Source organism: Barbus barbus (genome assembly GCF_936440315.1).
Source record: "Barbus barbus genome assembly, chromosome: 37".
Classification (NCBI taxonomy): domain Eukaryota; kingdom Metazoa; phylum Chordata; class Actinopteri; order Cypriniformes; family Cyprinidae; genus Barbus; species Barbus barbus.
Genome location: NC_136715.1, coordinates 12,605,907 through 12,625,791, shown reverse-complemented (window position 1 = coordinate 12,625,791; position 19,885 = coordinate 12,605,907). Strand labels below are relative to the sequence as shown.

Sequence of the window (19,885 nt, the reverse complement as noted above, 5' to 3'; positions counted from 1 at the left end):
AACCTGACAAACTGCAAAGAGACTGGAAATGAAACAAAGCAAGTTGACAATGAAATGGAAGTACTATGACATTACCGAGAAAGGAAAGTCTCGTTGACTCAAGATGACTATATTAATTGTATTCAGAGAATGTATTTTCAATGAAATTTCAATGAATGCATTTTCTTCTTTCATTAAGCATAAAAATGATCTTGTCTCATGTTAAATCAATACATATTTTATTTTTGTCCTATCTAATTTTGCTTCTCAAATATGTCGTTTTAATAATTAAATATTTTTACAAAAAAACAAAACAAATAGGATTACCAAGATCAGTGATCCTTAATGATTATTTACTTACGGTTTCATAATTATGTAAAAAAAAAAAAAAAAAAGTTATGTAAAGTTAACATTATTATACAGCCAGAGGCAGAATGGCTTTTTATTCTGTCTGACCTTTTGCAACTAACTTTTCTAATATTTATGTTTTTATTGTGGCAATCAGTTTCAAATCTCACACCAGATTCTTTTTGATTACAGAAGGCAACTGTGCATTGCTAAACATTTACTCACCTTCCAACAGCCCAAGGGGTTGCATTGCATGTTTGTTAATCATGTTACATTCACCGGCGGTGATATGTTTAGACGCATATGTCTGGAGGACCACTGGTGTTGGGATGGAAGGGGAAGGGAAACTTAGCTTGTCCTGCAAGATCAGCACAACTTTGATTTAATTGATTGAGTCGACTGCAGAGGACATCTGAAAAGTAATATTACACACAGAAAGCAATGGAGATCACCATTTCTGCTATATGTCTGTATAAATATTTGGCCCTCCTTAAAAAATGATATACAGGTCCTTCTCAAAAAATTAGCATATTGTGATAAAGTTCATTATTTTCTGTAATGTACTGATAAACATTAGACTTTCATATATTTTAGATTCATTACAACACAACTGAAGTAGTTCAAGCCTTTTATTGTTTTAATATTGATGATTTTGGCATACAGCTCATGAAAACCCAAAATTCCTATCTCAAAAAATTAGGATATCATGAAAAGGTTCTCTAAACGAGCTATTAACCTAATCATCTGAATCAACTAATTAACTCTAAACACCTGCAAAAGATTCCTGAGGCTTTTAAAAACTCCCAGCCTGGTTCATTACTCAAAACCGCAATCATGGGTAAGACTGCCGACCTGACTGCTGTCCAGAAGGCCATCATTGACACCCTCAAGCAAGAGGGTAAGACACAGAAAGAAATTTCTGAACGAATAGGCTGTTCCCAGAGTGCTGTATCAAGGCACCTCAGTGGGAAGTCTGTAGGAAGGAAAAAGTGTGGCAGAAAACGCAGCACAACGAGAAGAGGTGACCAGACCCTGAGGAAGATTGTGGAGAAGGACCGATTCCAGACCTTGGGGGACCTGCGGAAGCAGTGGACTGAGTCTGGAGTAGAAACATCCAGAGCCACCGTGTACAGGCGTGTGCAGGAAATGGGCTACAGGTGCCGCATTCCCCAGGTCAAGCCACTTTTGAACAGAGAAGCAGCACTGGACTGTTGCTCAGTGGTCCAAAGTACTTTTTTCGGATGAAAGCAAATTTTGCATGTCATTCGGAAATCAAGGTGCCAGAGTCTGGAGGAAGACTGGGGAGAGGGAAATGCCAAAATGCCTGAAGTCCAGTGTCAAGTACCCACAGTCAGTGATGGTCTGGGGTGCCATGTCAGCTGCTGGTGTTGGTCCACTGTGTTTTATCAAGGGCAGGGTCAATGCAGCTAGCTATCAGGAGATTTTGGAGCACTTCATGCTTCCATCTGCTGAAAAGCTTTATGGAGATGAAGATTTCATTTTTCAGCACGACCTGGCACCTGCTCACAGTGCCAAAACCACTGGTAAATGGTTTACTGACCATGGTATTACTGTGCTCAATTGGCCTGCCAACTCTCCTGACCTGAACCCCATAGAGAATCTGTGGGATATTGTGAAGAGAAAGTTGAGAGACGCAAGACCCAACACTCTGGATGAGCTTAAGGCCGCTATCGAAGCATCCTGGGCCTCCATAACACCTCAGCAGTGCCACAGGCTGATTGCCTCCATGCCACGCCGCATTGAAGCAGTCATTTCTGCTAAAGGATTCCCGACCTGAGTGCATAACTGAACATAATTATTTGAAGGTTGACTTTTTTTGTATTAAAAACACTTTTCTTTTATTGGTCGGATGAAATATGCTAATTTTTTGAGATAGGAATTTTGGGTTTTCATGAGCTGTATGCCAAAATCATCAATATTAAAACAATAAAAGGCTTGAACTACTTCAGTTGTGTTGTAATGAATCTAAAATATATGAAAGTCTAATGTTTATCAGTACATTACAGAAAATAATTAACTTAATCACAATATGCTAATTTTTTGAAAAGGACCTGTATTTGACTAGTCACTCTACAACATTTACGAATTTGTATCCTGTTTATGCATTACCGAACCAGTTAAATTATAATTTGTCTTTGTATGCATTTGTCCCTCAATGTTCTGTTGCTCTGTCATGGGTTATTAGATTTTAATTTATTTTATTATTGTAATTATCTTTTTTATTTTCTTTGTTGTCGTTGTTCAGTTTGTTCTGTGAAAAAGCAAAAACACTAAAATAAATGTTTTTAAAAATGATATATTTAAAATGACATAAGCAAATAAAGAATTATCTAATCTATTCTAAGTTAGAATAGAATAGAAAACTATTTTAGGTACACAATGCACTAACAATAATAAAAGGTAAACAATACTAAATAATGACAACATCGGATTCTTATCATCAATTGTTTCAGTGTTCATTTAGTTATAAATGTAGCTTACTTTTTCTGCTGTATGTCTATATTAAATTATAAATATTGCACATCCTTCACCTACTATATCATATGAAAGTTATGTAAAGTAACAATATAATACAATAATGAATCTGCTAATAGGTTTCTTCTTATCAATAATGGCAAAGTGGTTGATTGTTTCAAAAGACTGTTTGAATATTAAGTGAATTTAAAATGAACATTAATTAAAAAAAAAAAAAAAAAAAAGATCTTGTCTCACTACATTAAAAAGTAATAAAAAAAAATAGTCTTGGGTGTTTTATTCTGGTCTGTTATGCAATATAGCGAACAACCAAAAGTATATTGCCGTTTACTTAAATTGAATAGGCCTACATATTACCAATACATAACCCTTGAAAGTCTTGTGCTGAATTACACATTAATTCCATGGAACATCCTGTTGGCCAACACCAAGTACTATTGTAATGATTAATGACTCATTATGAACGCTTAGATAAAATCGTTATAGCAAAGCTGTGTATCGGTGTATTTTTGAAGTAGCTAATTTGATTTCTGTCAGATCATCAGGACGAGTTATTATGTATACAGCAACAGACATCACAGACAGTCCTAATCCTGTGACTGACAAACATGCAGTTTTCTCACACCACAAAAAGACTTTCTGCAGACTCAGTGCTTTGTTTATCGGCTGTATTTATACACTTCTTCTTTATGGTGGCTTGACAGCAGGGAGTGGCACGCTACTGTTCTTAGTATCACAGTTTGTTGTGGAGGTGACAGAGTGGATCTTTTCCCATACTTGTGTTTCTTTCTCTGTCTCCAAGCACTAATTGCTTGTTTACACTGCACATGCAGTGAGATGGATATTTGCATGAATTTGATAATAAAACTACCAGCAGTTACAATTAAAAGGGTCTGCTTTTTCACCATGGTGTCTGTATTCACACTCACGCACAGACATAGTCCCTTTTTACAGAGGTTTTCACTGGCTGGCCATAAATACGAAGTGCTATGAGTGCATGTCATCTTTAAGAATTTCCATGCCGATAGATTTCAAAAGCTCATAGTATTGTACAACCGGCCTTTTGGTTTGGACAGACAGATGAGTTGCTGATGGATAAACAGATACAACGGCTTGTCATTTTATGCCAAATTCAACACTCTCACTTGACTCCTGTGGGAAGGTGGGTTTCTTCACCTTTCCACCAGGCATGAAAACAAGGTCAGAGAACAAGGGAGAATTTAAGAGGAGGAACACTCTGTATGATTGGCACCTTTTGGCTTTTCCAAAAGTCACAGTAAAGACTTTTAGACTGTTACAAAATAATTTTGATTTCAAATAAATGCTGTTCTTTTGAACTCATCAAAACATTCTGAAAAAATGTATCAGTGTCCACAAAAGTATAAAGCAGCGACTGTTTTCAACACCATTCAATAACATTACAACGATTTCTGAAGGACACTGAAGATTGGAGGAATGACTGCTGAAAAATTCAGCTTTGCCACCACAGAAATAAATTACATCTTAAAATATATACGAACACAATAATTCTGGTTTCCTGTATTTCCATTAAAAACATCAGAAAAAATCTTATAGACCACAAACGTTTGAACAGTAGTATATGCATTGTGTTTGAAAGCATCCTGTGGTGGAAATGACATTAAACAATTAAATAATATTAAATTATATCAGATTTTCTGCACTAACAAAATAAATTCATTGAAATTATCATGATTCTCATTAGATTGGCCTTGATTTTTCCTTTTTGTTTCAGATTATGTGTGACCCTGGACCACAACACCAGTCATAAGGGTCAATTTTCCAAAACATCACACGAAAGCTGAATAAATAATCTTTCCATTGATGCATGGTGTGTTAGGATAGGATAATATTGGGCTGAGATATGACTATTTGAAAATCTGGAATCTGAGGGTGCAAAAAAAAAAAAAAAAAAAAAAAAAAGGTTGTCCAAATTAAATTCTTAGGAATGCATATTACTAATCAAAAATGAAAGTGATATATTTACGGTAGGAAATCTACAAAATATCTTCATGGAACATGATCTTTACATAATATCCTAATGATTTTTGGCATGAAAGAAAAATCAATAATTTTGACCCATACAATGTCTTTTGGGTTATTGCTACAAATATACACCAGCGACTTAAGACTGGTTTTGTGCTCCAGCGTCACATATATCATCGCAAGCCTGCTTATTACTGACCAAGTACACTAAATGCTGAAAAAAGTGCCAAAAGTGTTGGTTGTCATAGAAATTAATTTAGAATAAATTAGAAAGTATTTTTAGGCTGTTAAGTAATTTTACTAATTGTTTAGATTATCATAATTTAAATATATATACATAATAGGTATTTAGAAAGTAGCAAAATTATTAAAGGCATGGTAAAAAAAAAAAAAAAAAAAAAGAGTGTTTCCAAGGGAACACATGACCTTCATATAACAAAACAGAAACGAAATTAGCCTGTAGTTGAAGAAAAACCCATCTACAAAATCATATTTGTTTGATTATTTGATTGTGTGTATTGTGGTATCTATTACAAAATAAGTGCAGCCTCGTTACGAGAAACAACAATGCAGATAAATGTTTGTGGTACAGTTGCTGTTGTGAAATGTCACCTCAATTTAACACATTACTTCCTCATTCTGTTGATGCACATAAGTGTGAGAGTGTCAAATGCCCTTAGTAGAGAAAGTGCTGACAAGCGAGCTCGACATGAGATGGCAAGGCCTGATAACACCTTTTGAAGCCTGATCCCTATTTGCCACCTGTGGGAAAGCTCATCTTCTCTGTCCCCCATGTTCTTTTGCCATCATGGTCTTTTTACGCTAAACGAGCTGCTTTCATGAGCAGCAGAGACAAACACGAGCGGTAAAACACCAGCTGGAGGCGTGAAATGTTATGTCCTCTTCAAAACGAACACTTTGTCTGATCCTTTCTTTACTAAGACTTTGATATTATGTCATCCTTGATATTAAGGACACAAAAGGACAAAGATTGAGATGATTATTTGCAGGGATATTAAAATTCATCACTTGAAATAAAATAAACATTACCTGAAATAAGATAAAATATGAAAAATCTAAACTTATTTTATTTCAGCTGTTTACAAATGCAACATTTCTCATTTATTTAAGTTGAGGTACTAAATTTACTAAAACTAAAACTTGATAAAAGCTATACAGACAAAAAAATTAAAAATAAACAAAAATAGAATTACCAAAACTAACTCAAATTAAAATGAATAATCAATTATAGTAAAATATGGGTCACAGCATGAATTACTTTCTCTCATCCCTGTCCAATTTCACATTTTGTTGGGAGATCATAAAACATTTATGATTTATTCATTTAACATTTTTAGAAACATTTATGACATTCTGGAGTGCACACTTGAGATGTGTGCAGTTTTAAACAATACATTAGAGAAGATTGCTGCTATATCTTTTAGACGCATATCAACCCGTTTGCTATGTTGCATATGAGGAACCACTGTCATTTACTCCATTACACTATGAATTGTTGTCTCCTACGTATGAACTATATTAATATGAAAGCATGGTGAAATTCTGTGTTCAGTGAAAAACATTCATCTTTAATTCCATTGAACATGACACTTTTTGTTTTTTAGCTGATTGGGTAATCTTAACTGTTAAGACAGATGTAAAACTGTACATTGATACCTTTACTTTTAGCGTCTAGTTTGTTTCCAGGTTTAGAAATTAATCTTATTCAGATGTACATGCTCTCTTACCGTACACTCTTAAAAATAAAGTTGCAAAAAGGGGTTTTCAGCGAACCATTTTAGGCTCTCCAAAGAAACAAAACAAAACAAAGCAAAGCAAAGCAAAGCAAAGCAAAGCAAAACATTATTTTCTTTGTGTAGAACATTTTAAAAACGTTTTCCACTATAAAAACGTTCTTCATGGAACCATTAATGCCAATAAAGAACTATATTTTTACGAGTGTATCCTTGTATCCCGAGGTGGCTGGGTGAAATATTCAGGATGCAGCCTTTGCGGCTCCAGACTTACGATTGTGCCCTTTTTGTCAACTCAGTGCTCATGAAATGTTCAGCCTTTAAGTTTGTGGTGTTAAAAATAAAAGAGAGCACATGAGGCTTCGACAAATGCGTGACCCACAGAGTTTTTACGGCCGGTTTAATCCTGTACTTTAGCCAGGCTAAAAGGCAAGTGTCTCAGTGGCAGAGGTCTGGGAGGGAGAAGGAAGTGACAGTGTGGGAGGAAGCCTGAATTCTCCTCAGTGGGTCATGTGTATGTTGTGTGCTCATGAAGTGCTGTCATCAGTTCTGACGCACAAGAGACCAACAAGCATTTGCTTAGCTGAGGTTTTCTTCTAAAAAATGCACAAGAGACTTGTTTGCAAAGTTCTTAAGCACCTAAGCTTCCACTTTTGTGAAACTTATTTGTAAGTATGCAGTAAAAAACTTGAAATATTGTGATGGTTCCTAAAAATGAAAAATTCTGTCATCATTTACTCTCCCTTATGTTATTTCAAACATGTATGACTTACTTTTTGACAGGTTTGGAATGATCATGAGGTGAGCATAATAGAATTTTTATTTTGGGATAAATTTTCCCTTTAATCTACAAGTTTGGCTATGCATTAGATTGTTGCACCACATTACTGTCACTACATAGCAAAATTAGTCCAGAACTTACAAAACCAAGACTATTCACTGATTTGTGAAACCGTAAATCAGAATGAATCACAACCCCTCTAGCTGTCATGACTCCAAACGCCGAAACAAGTGGACATCCTGAGCGGAAACCACCAACCCCACCGCCGCATTGCATTCCTTCACTTCATCTCCCCTCACTCTCGAACAAAGTCACTTGACCAGACCCCTATTTAGGAAGTGAAAGAGGAAGCCCCATACATCCCCATCCATCCTCACTGCCACACGGCTGCTGCTGTTCACGTGAAGGGTGAGAGAGATAGAGGACATTGGTATTATCCACACTCCAAAACAGCCAGAAAGCAGGAACAGACCAGTTCTGACCAGCTAAGTTCTGCTTGAGAGATCAGGCACTTTTGACTCAATGTTTGGAAAGAGACTATTTAGTGGTCTAACTGAACTTAACTTGCTCTTGTTTTTATACCATAATTACAGACAGCCATTGTATATACAAAAAAATTTAAATGGTAAAATTCTAAATGTTCTACACGGCACAAAACAGATCTTGCTTTTATATAATTGATACATTTTACTAAATGCATGATTTGAATAATTATACAATTATAAATAAATTATAAATGTATATTACAATTATACAAATAATGTATATTAAAATTATAAATGAAATCAATATAATTTACAATTATAATAAAATGATATGAAAATGAAATAAATTATATAAATGCAAAATGTGTTCAAATTTAAATATTCTAAATGGTGCAAATTTAATTGTCACTTTAATTTAATTAATCAGTGTTATTAAACAGTATTCAATATAATCACTATTGTAATTTAATATTATCAATCATAATATATATCATAATATGAAATTCTAATTGTATGCGCTTATTACTTGTAAATTCAAATTTAAACATTAAAACAAAACAAACATTACATTTACGAACATAATAAATATAACGTATTATATTAAAATTCTAAATACAATACATTTATACAATTATAAATAAAATGAAATCATATAAATTATAGAGTTTTTTAAAAAGCAATGTCCATTTAAATATAGCTAGTATTTTTCATTATATTTAATATTATGTTATTGTTTTATACTATTAATAATATAAAATTATAAAATGTAGCCTATATTATGTAAAATTCTAAAACATTAAAATTAATGTATTATATTATAAATAATATAAACAATTGTAAAGATATTACATGTAATAAAGTGTATATTAGATTTAAAATAAATAAATATAATTGTATTTATTTTGTTAGATGGCTGTAACAAAACAGTACAATAATAAATTAAATTCTTAATAAATTATAAATTTATAAATGATCATAATTTTTCTGCCAAATTATAGTTCTTAAACTTAAATATAACTTGCAGTTGCTGAACAATGTGGCAAGTTGACAAATTAATACTAAATATTCATTTGTGTGTACAATAAATCCTTTAAACCCAGCTACAGAATCATAACTAACGTTTTACAACCAGAATTTGAAAGCCTCTGTTAGTCTAATACCAACTATGTTTGCGCTTTTGCTTGTTAGTGGTCTCTTCCTGCCTCAGTCTTTCTGGTTTCAGTGACCCTCTGATGCCACAGAGCAGCAGACACCTTGGGCAGAGTGCTGACTCAATGGCCCCCTCCCCCTCGGGCAAAGGCAGAGTGGGGGAAGGAGGGAACGGCCACAATATCTCACGCGTAAGGAGAGGCTGTTACAGACTATTACAACAGCACTGCTTTCCTGTGATAAAACACTGTACACCGAGTTTCTCTCACTACAAGAACAGCACAAAACAAAACAAACACCACTTAAATGACACAAATGATTATCTACATTTTAAAAAATACATGCATTTGTATAGAGTCAAACAGAACCCGAGAAATAATCAGTAGCCTTCTGTGAAAAAATCTACAGATATCGTACGGAACCACTTGAATGAATGCCAATAATGAGCTTATCTCTAAAGTCTTATGGCACATTAGTCCAATTTTTATTGATCAGACCATACAATGCTTTCATAAAAATCCTTCTCACGAATGACAAGCTAACTTTGGGATGAGAAAGCTGTTAGTGAAAAACTGCTTTTGCACCTGTGACCCTGTATTGCACAGGTGGCACGTCATTACAAGGAGGTCAGTCTTGCGCTAACTGTTAAGGAGCAGTTGACAACAAGGTCGAGGGTTAAAGGCTGTTTTGCCACACGTTGTTTGGATCCCGAGAAAAGGAGAGTTGTGTAAAACAAAAACAACCAGTGTTTGAAGATCTATATTCATGTCACTGTTGTGAAAGTGTATCAGCACTACTCTTTTACTTATTTTAGCTTCCTTTATGACTTTAAGTTTGCATATTGAAATCATTTTCGATTCATTACCAAAGTGCAAATGTTCCAACACTGTGGTTTCGAGTGTAGATTACTCATCTTGCTCGTAAAGTTTGTCAAAATGGGCTGGTCTTTCCAGCAAAACCTTCAATGTTACTGGAGTTCGTAGTACAACAATTACTTTAAAGAGATATAAAAAACAGCTCAGATGGATGGCCTTTGCTTTCCTCTTAAGGAGAGGGCAAAACTTATTTCCACCTTAGTACAATCAGTGTTGTGCAGCTCTTCTCTGAGTCTCTCGAGTCATTAGAAACACAGTTGTCTCAGGAAACAGCCGTTAAGCAAGGTCAAAGGTTGCTGCGAGTAGACATACCTGTGTACTGTTTTTTATGTTCTCATTATGTTTTGTGTGTGTTTCAAGTCAGTCTGTTGATGGGTTACATATAAAACATCTGTGCTACGTACGTTTCATGCAAAAAAAATGTTTGAATTGCATTCTGGGGAAGTGTAAGAAAAATAAGGGAACAAATGTTTTTTTTCTTCAAAAATTTATTCTGGAGGTAACAATGAAATGCAAATCACAATCGTCTACTCTTCAGAAGAGTTTCAAGGAACAAATATTACAACTGATTAATGAAACAAATTAAAGATATAGAAAATGTTCAAACAAACAAAAATACCAATGCAATGCATCTATTGCCAAAAAAGGTCAAATTTCATTTGCATAGCTGAGATGACCAGCGGAGACCGTTGTGAAAACTACAAGATAAAAGATACATTATCAAAACCAGCTTGACATGTCAGAGATAAAGTTGTGAAAATATAAAATACCAAATAACAGAATTAAAACTTTCTCCTCTGCTGACAAAAACACCTACACTGTAAAAAGTGATAAGTTGACTTAGGCCTAACTTAAAAAAATTGAGGAACCCCTTTGCCTTAAAATGATCAAGTAAATAATAATTTTAAAAAATAAGTTAAGTAAATTGTCAGGTTCACTTAACATTTTTTAATTATTATTTACTTGATCATTTTAAGGCAAGGGGTTTCCTCAATTTTTTTTAAGTTAAGTCAACTTATCACTTTTTACAGTGCTTTTAGGCATGTTTCAGCTGATCAGACCAGCAAACAATCGTGTTTTTTAATATTATTAAAGAGAAACTTTAGCAACATTATATATGTGCAGAACTATCGCAAAAATTTGGCCGATGAGGCATTTTCACAAGAGGGTCCATTACTCTGGCAGTTCATTCCGACAACTAGCCTCTCGCATTTGAGTTTATACGCGTCCCTTTCGCGCACCAGCCTATTGAGCTCGTGCTTCAGCTGCTCCACCTGCGTCGCGAGGCTCGTCTTCTCGTTCTCCAGCAGGTGTTTCTGCTGAACGCGTTTGTGCCGACACGACTGAGCGTACCCGCGGTTTTTCAAGGTACGGCGTTTCTGCTTCAGCTGGATAATATCGTCCTTGCCCATGCCGCGGAGGTGTCGGTTGAGCTCGCGCACAGACATGGACACCAGCTGCTGGTCGGAGAAGCGGCTCTCCGCGCGCTCGCCGCGTCTGTGGTGCGTCTGCTGGTGGATATTATGCGACTTCAGGTGCGTCGCGCCTTGAGTTGGTGCACAGTCGAGATGCTGTATTAACTGATCCACGCTTTTGCCGTGCGCGAAGTCGGGATTGGGGCCGAGGTCGGTGTACTGCTGCTGATGGTACTGATGCATGTTTGGTGCGTGGAACTGACCGATGCTCCTGTATCCATGCTCCATATCTGCCTGGTGGAGCTGAGACGGGTGTGCATGCATGAGATTGTCACTTAAGGCTTCCCGGACATCCTCGGGTGTCAGTTCAAGGCAGTGGGGATCTGCGTGCTGCGGATAAGCCCCCGTGCTCAGGCTCCAGTAGAGATCTTCAGCTCCGCTCCTCTGTCCGCTTGGGCTGAAGCTCGGGGAGGAAGGCACGGAGCTGCATGGGGTGCTCATGGGTGTGCTGGACACAGAGCCTGGCACGTGTACACCGCACTGCTGGATAAATGAGCGGTCCGGTCCCAAAGCTGCAGCCTCCTTTTTCACATCAAACCTCATGTCAAAATCACCGTAGTCCAAATTCAGCTGATGCTGCTCCGCTGTCATGATTTCCGCTGATGTTTCGATGAAGTGAACAACTTGTTACTACGGTTTAAGTTGCATTAATGTTCCGAAAACACGGTTCTGCCACTTATAAAATCGAGCCGGAAGTCAAGACAGCTCTTTTAGCCACCCTCCTAAACGCCTTAGCCGACAGAAAGTTTGCAAGTCGCTTTTTAGTTTCAGATGGTCTCTCGGAGGTCAGCGCAGGATGTAGCTGTGTTGAAAAGAAAGTAAATCACGCAGCTTTAAAAGCAGCCGCGCAGCGAGGCCACGCCCTCTTTCCTAATGCAGCTGTCACTCTCACCAAAAGACGGCCAAGTTACGTTTACTCCAAATCAAAAGAAAAAGTTGGATTTTGTATAGTCTAACGATAAGGGAACCTATTAATAAAAGGTTTTATAAAATAAAAATCTAATTACCACACTTTTTATTTTCAGTTTGTCGGGGTTGATTTTGATTCTCATTAGGCTTTTATGCTATTTCTTTTTTTGTTTTTTTAAATAAGCAGTCCATAAACTAAAGACGAACACGCTACTATTACAATATAGCCAGGGCATATTGTACAGCATGACAGTAACATTCGGGGATGCACTTTTGTGATATGTCACTTTCCCTAATTGCCATAATAAATCTGAGCAATTCAAACCTGAATGCCATTGTAAAATGCACTGATACTCACAGGTGGTTCAACGTAAGGCCACATGATCACTTAAAGTTGGCCTCTCTAGCAACTTTGACCAACAATAATAAAGTCAGAGCACAGTGTCATCCACACAAGACCTTCAGGGTAGCACATGACACTAAAATTAAGGCAGTAACTAAATAACTATAAGCATTAGGCTAAGTAATTAACTAAATAACATAAATACAACAAAGAATTATAATGCACATAACAGATAACAAAAATAAAATAAATAGTTAGAAAAATGTACATATCTAAGAATTATGTGAAGAAAAAAAAAAGATAATTCTGTGGAAAAATATGACCTTGACATGTTTTGTGCGAGTCACCCAGCTAAATTTACATATACAATAGGCTACGTGCACACACACACACACACACACACACAATATATATATATATATATATGTACACAGTGCCTTGCGAAAGTTTTCATACCCCTTCATTTTTTTTCACGTTTTGTTATGTTGCTGCCTTATGTTAACTGCTTTAAATAATTTTTTCTATATCAGTCTACACTCCATACACCATATTGACAAAGCAAAAACAGAATTGTCACAACTTATAAAAATAAAATAAAAAAACTGAAATAAGTACATGGCATAAGTATTCATACCCTTAACTAAATATTTATCTGAAGTACCTTTACAGCCTTTTTTTTTGATGTGACAAGCTTTGCTCATCAGCATTTGGCAATTATCTACTATTCTTCTCCTCACCTCTTTACCTCTCAAGCTCTGTCAGGTTGGATGGGGGCAGACACACATTTTCAGGTTTCTCCAGAAATATTTGATTGGGTTCAAGCTCAGGCTGTGACTGGGACATTCACAGAGTTGTCTATAAGCCACTCTTGCTGTGTGCTTAGGGTCATTGTCCTGTTGGAAGTTGAACCTTCTGCCCAGTCTGAGGTTCTGAATGCTTTGGACTGGGTTTTCATTAAGGCTATCTCAATATTTTGGTGCATTGAGCTTTTCTTCTACTCTGATGAGTCCCTCAGTCCCTGCTGCTGAAAAACAGTCCCACAGCATGAGGCTGCTACCAGCACACTTTACTTTTGGGATGGTATTGTGCATGTGATGAGCAGTGTCTGGTTTCCTTCAAACATTATGCTTGGAATTGAGGTTCATCAGACCAAATAATATTATTTCTCAACGTCTGAGGGTCCTTTAGGTGCATTTTTGCAAATTCTAAGTGTGTTTTTATGCGTCTACACTGAAGAGAGGATTGAGTCTTGCCACACCGCCATAAAGCCCAGATCGATGGAGTGTTGCAGTGGTGTTTGTCCTTCTGTAGGTTTCTCCTATCTGCATATACGATCATGGAGCTCAACTAGAGTGACCACTCTAAGAATTTTTTTCTGAATTCTTCCCCAGATGTGTGGCTTGACGCAAACCTGTTTCTGAGCTCTACAGGCAGTTCTTTTGACACCAGGGCTTGGTTTTTGCTCTGATATGCATTATCAGCTGTTGGTCCTTTTATTAAGACGTGTGTGCCTTTCCAAATCATACTCATTCAATTGAATTTGCCACAGGTTAGCTTCACTCAAAGTCTAGTAACACCTACAAGCAATATAAATGCTCCTGAGTTAAATTTCAATCTGTCCCAGATAAGAGTAGGAATACTTACGCAATGGAATCATTTAAGATTTTTATTTTTAATAAATTAAAAACCTGTTTTTTTGCTTTACCATTAGTTTTAATTGCATTGATAATTTTATTATTATGACATAATATTTGTCTACTATATATTATACCAGTGCCACCAAGTGTATTTTGTTGTCTAGGGGTCTTTAAGCTACTTTCCCCAAAGGCCTTAAGCCTGCTATATAAAGTAAAGTAAAGTAAAGTCGTGACGTATTGTCAAGTATGGTGACCCATACTCGAAATTGGTGCTCTGCGTTTAACCCATCCAAGTGCACACACACAGCAGTGAGTAGTGAACAAATCCACACACACACACACACACACACACACCGTGAACACACACCCGGAGCAGTGGGCAGCCATGCTGCAGCGCCCGGGGAGCAATTGGGGGTTCGGTGCCTTGCTCAAGGGCACCTCAGTCGTGGTATTGAGGGTGGAGAGAGCGCTGGACATTCCCTCCCCCCACCTACAATTCCTGCCGGCCGGGGGCTCGAACTCGCAACCTTTCGATTACTAGTCCGACTCTCTAACCATTAGGCCACGACTTCCGACTATATATATATATATATACACACCATTCAATAGTCTGGGATCAGTACATTTTTTAAAGGAATTAACACTGACTTTTGTTAAGCGAGGGTTACCATTATGGTGTATGGAGTATAGATTTACGTGGAAAAAAAGTAATTTAAAGCAGTTTAGCTTAAGGCAGCAACATAACACAACGTGAAATAAATGAAGGGGTATGAATACTTTCGCAAGGAACTGTATATTATATACAGGCCTATATAGATTACTTCTTTCCCTCAGCAAACATTCTCAGAAACAAGACCACGTAACTGTACCAAGACATTGTAATTGTAATGTAAGATAAGTGAAACTGAAAAAAAGGTTAAAATATCTATCTCTGAACGGAGGTCATTTTAATATAAGTTCAAATGGTATTTGGACCCGAGTCCAAATCTAAGTGATTATCTCAGTCTAAGATCCTCCGAAATCTCATGAGGTTTGACAGTGTATGTTTTCTGTTAACTCTGTTACTGACACCATGTGGCCATCATGTGAAGCTGCTGATGTTTTCTCATTTCCGATACGGTAGGTAATTTTTACATCTAAAGATGAACAGTTAAGTCAGCATCAGTGCAACTGCCTTTAAATGTGTTGTCAGTAAAGTTTTGGCTGTAAAATCACCCAGAACCAGGAACAATGTTTAAAGTTTTTGGAACAAGGATAGTCGTAATATAAGCCTATACACAACATTCACAGTATTGAAGAACTGGTGCCTCGGTCCGCTGAATATTTAGAAAACACAAAAGCATCAATAAAGAGAAGGAAACAAGTGCACATAGGTAGAGACTTGACAGAACATTCATGGAGCTACTAGGAAACATTCAAAGTACAATCATGACAAGACACCAAAAGGCTGAGGTAATGATTGCCGGAGAACAGCTAAGGTACGCTATATTAACTAGGCTAAATTTGTCTGCTGTCCAGCTCATGGACCATAATATCATTCATCACGGTACAATATTATTTACTGTGTACACTAAATAACAAAAGCTTGTGATACAACAAGGTCATGTCTGTTTTCCTTCTCTGTTGACTCATATTAGGACCCATTTATTTGATTCTTAATGTTTGAGAAAACCGATTGTATACTTTCCCATCTTTTCATCTTTATAGTGTGTGATAAGTGGCCAGTGTTTAAAGACGCCAAATACTTGTACAGATTTAGAAAGGATGATGGCACATTTCCTTTCAACATAGAGGTGAAGATCTTCATGCGTGGACAGAGGCTGTGTGAACAGTAAGACATTTTCTTATAGGAAGTGTAAAAAAAAAAAAAATTGTAAATGTTAATTTGGTAGGCTACTTAAGTTTTAATTGCATTGATAATTTGATTGTTATGACATAATATTTGTCTACTATATATTATACCAGTGCCACCAAGTGTATTTTGTTATAAGGGTCTTTAAGCTACTTTCCACAATGGCCTTAAGCCTGCTATATACACCATTCAACAGACTAGGATCAGTACATTTTTTAAAGGAATTAACACTGACTTTTGTTAAGCGAGGGTGCATTCAATTGATCAAAAGTGAGAGTAAATACATTTGTAATGTTACATAAGATTTCTTTTTTTAAACAAATGCTGTTATTTTGAACTTTCTATTTGTCAAAGAACTCTGAAAAAAGGTATTGTGGTTTCCACAAAACTATTAAGCAGTAAAACTGTTTTTTGATATTGCTAATTATAAATATCTCTTGAGCACTAAATCATCATAGCGATCAATAAATTACATTTTAAAATATGTAAAAGTTATTTTGTAAACTGTAATAATATTTCACAATATTACTGTTTGATATTGTTTTAATTAATGCAGCCAAAGAGACGTCTTTCAAAAACATACACGATTTTTACTAACCCCAAACATTTGAATGGTAGTATACTTATAAACGTAGTAATTAACAATAATCTACATTAATAAATGTTGCAGAAGTATTTTCATTATTAGTCTCTTTCAGACAAGATTTTCATCTGATTCATCTGTTGCTTTTTACAGTCTGATTACCAGCAAAGACTCCATCTTACAGCTGAGACAGGAAAAGGGAGTAGCTTACAGGTTACATGTTAATTGATTGGCTGCTACAGAACGGTGAAATAGAGAGTCGACGGCAAGGACTAGATCTCTGCAAAGCCCTACTAGAGCATGGTATCATTCAGCATGGTAAGAACAGTGACTATCTCCTATGGCAGTGTGTGTTTTATTTCGCCATTAACCAGGTCTAAATCCTGTTAAATTAATCTAATGCAACATACCTGCGCACAGAGCGATGACCTCTTGAAGAATTGTTATATCTGCAGTGATTTCGCTCTTCATACTTTGCCTTGCTGAAACAGTCCACTCTTCATTTCACTCTGCAGTCTCTCTGAAGCACCACTTCTTTGACAGCGGGCTGCTGTATCAATTCTGCATTAACTTTCGCCGCTGGCGCTGTCTTTCTGAACTGTTGCATGAGACAGAGAATGAAGAGGTTGAATGTCCAACACACCAAAGCCAAGAAGACCGGGCTGACAGTCCCTTTACACAAAACCCCCCCACCTGAAGGCAACAGTGACTTCTTATCTGGTAGTAAAATCAGTACAAATACTGCAAATATATGTCAGTGCTTTGATATGGAGCGTTAGAGCTTCAGAGGTGGTGCTTAGGCAAATGGCCCAATTTAACCAGAGGGAGTTTCAGCACAGCTAATTGCCTGGTCAGCCCCTCTGGAGTAATGAAAGCAATATGAAGTTAAGTGCCTTGCTCAAGGGCACAGCTGGGATATCACGGCATAATGAGCTCAGTAACTCTCCATTTTCGTGGACACCCATACATGTAACCTGCAACCTTTGTGTCAGCAAAGCAGCTCCATAACCTAGGGTTTCTCATTATTTTATTTTACACTTAAGGCTCCTTTTCATAACCCCAAACTACTCATGGACCCCCTGACACATGACAAAATCTAATACAAGTCTACCCATTAGGCCAACAAAACCATTTGAGCAAATTACTGATATATATTTGTAATTACTAAAATAATTTAATGGGGTCAGTATATGAAGAGGTTATTTGCAAAAAGAGATAACTCCGTTTTTTTAAATGTTCATCATGTTTTTTATTATGTTATGTTTTTATTGTGTTTTACTGTGTTAGTAAACTGTTTTTTTTTTAAAGTTATTTTTTAACCTAGTCAAAATAACCCAACTGCAGTTTGATTGAGGTTCATTGGAATGCACAATGAAAAAACATGATTTCTGAGAATTGTTAAAAAAAGAGTTACAGTTAAAAAAAGAATAAAAAAATCATTCAACAGAGATGAAGGAAAAGTGTCATAAAGGAAATCAAGTAAAAAAAATTGTCATAAAGGAAATTAAGCAGCACAATTGTTTTCGACAATGATAATTATAAGAAATATTACTTGAGTACCCAATCACAGCAAAATTAGAATCATTTCTAAAGGAAAAAAACTGGAATAATGGCTGCTGAGAATTCAGCTGTCTATCACAGGAATAAATTATATTTCAAAATATATTCAAATAGAAAACAGTTATTTTAAATTGTGCTAATATTTCACAATATTACTGTTTTATCGTATATTCTATTGAATAAATGCAGCCTTGGTGAGCATAAGAGCATAAATCATGCTGAAGTTTCAAACGGCATTGTAGATCAATGTATAAACTTCTAAATGTGTATACACTTTTCAAATTTATAATTAGTTAACCTACTTTGGATGGACGATGTGGAAGTTTGACCCACCAGCAGCATAGTTCACTGCTCCTCTTACCGCTGCCGTTGCAGTGCAATGCAATCCCACATCAGGTTATAGGAGAGCATTTGCATGTTTTTGAAAATCTATTACAGGCACAGCTGTTTAATTCCCAAGAAACAAAGTATTCTATCAGTTTTCAAATCCTGATCATAAAACGCGTGTGTATTATTATTTTCTACAGTGCTGAAAAGACATATAACCTGTGAGGAGCTGTTATCTCCAGGTGCTCCTCATGTAAAAAGAGTTCTTACAGTAAGTCTTGCATACATCACACTTAGCTGGCCATGAACAGAACATTGAACTATAGTTTGTTTATGTGAGTTTTATAATTAAAGATCCTCTGTGATGCCCTAGGCTGGGGCTTTGTAGTAAACGGAAAATCACCTTGTTATGTTCAGGCTGCGGCAGCAGGAATTAAGGTGATCATAACACGTAAACACAAACACAGCTGCTTACGCAATAAAAATTTAGAATCCATCATCAGCTGGTCTTCTTTTTTTGCTCAGGTTCGCCAGTTGTGTGCTTCACCTGGATTATCGTACTCTTTCCAAGCTGGTGATGACTGGACCCCGTGTTGTTACTTTGGAGGTCATGGAACCACTGGGTTAATTACTGGTGTAATTAAATACATTTGTAATAAATATATATAGCATAGTAGGTGAAGGATGTGCAATATTTTTTCTCCATATACCATTTACATCTGGTATGTTAACATAACATAATTAAAAAATATAAATTTAGGTTTAAAATAGAAACATTAGCAATGATCATACTGATCTTGATGTCTGCATGATGTCTTTTGGTTCTGGATGAGAAGGGGTGTGAGCACTATACACAATTTAGAGGGACATGTCCCCCCATATTTAAATTAGTGGTCATCCATAGCATAAACATTCATAATAAGATCAATAACATGCGTTTAGAAAATAGATTAGGTGAATTTTAGTTTCATATCAGCTTTAAATTAAGTTTGGTGCCTTAATCTTGAATATGTACAGTGGAGATCAAAATTAGAGAATCTATAAATACTTGTTTTTTTTTCTGAAATAGTGTTAATCTTCATCCCTCAAAATGTGAAGGAATATTAGCTGTGGGTAGAGTATAACACTGTTATACTAACACGTTTGACAAAATAACCAAGGCATTTCAATAATAATCAATTATGTGGACAAGTGATGAAAATTAGAGAACCGTAACCACTAGAGCACAAAAGAACGTTACACCTAACATTTTGGAAGATTACACCTGTCAAAAATTAGTAGGAATTATAGGCCACAGGATATGGCTAGTTTCTCACACTGCGTTGGTG

General features: G+C 36.2%; 1 protein-coding gene and 1 pseudogene across 2 annotated transcripts; one reads left to right on the top strand and one right to left on the bottom strand.

Annotated features, from left to right (window-relative positions):
• Positions 1-10,358: 10,358 nt before the first annotated feature.
• LOC306856828 (transcription factor MafB-like) lies at positions 10,359-12,146 on the bottom strand. The gene has a single exon (XM_079396314.1). The coding sequence runs from the start codon at positions 11,935-11,937 to the stop codon at positions 10,999-11,001; it is 939 nt and encodes a 312-aa protein (XP_079252440.1). The 5' UTR covers positions 11,938-12,146; the 3' UTR covers positions 10,359-10,998.
• A 3,161-nt stretch (positions 12,147-15,307) lies between these two features.
• Positions 15,308-19,185, top strand: LOC306856618 (DEP domain-containing mTOR-interacting protein-like; annotated as a pseudogene). Its single transcript has 9 exons — positions 15,308-15,354; positions 15,624-15,781; positions 15,943-16,066; positions 16,824-16,988; positions 17,186-17,402; positions 18,524-18,626; positions 18,758-18,828; positions 18,912-18,995; positions 19,061-19,185. The product of its transcript is annotated as a DEP domain-containing mTOR-interacting protein-like (transcript).
• The last annotated feature ends 700 nt before the right edge of the window (positions 19,186-19,885 follow it).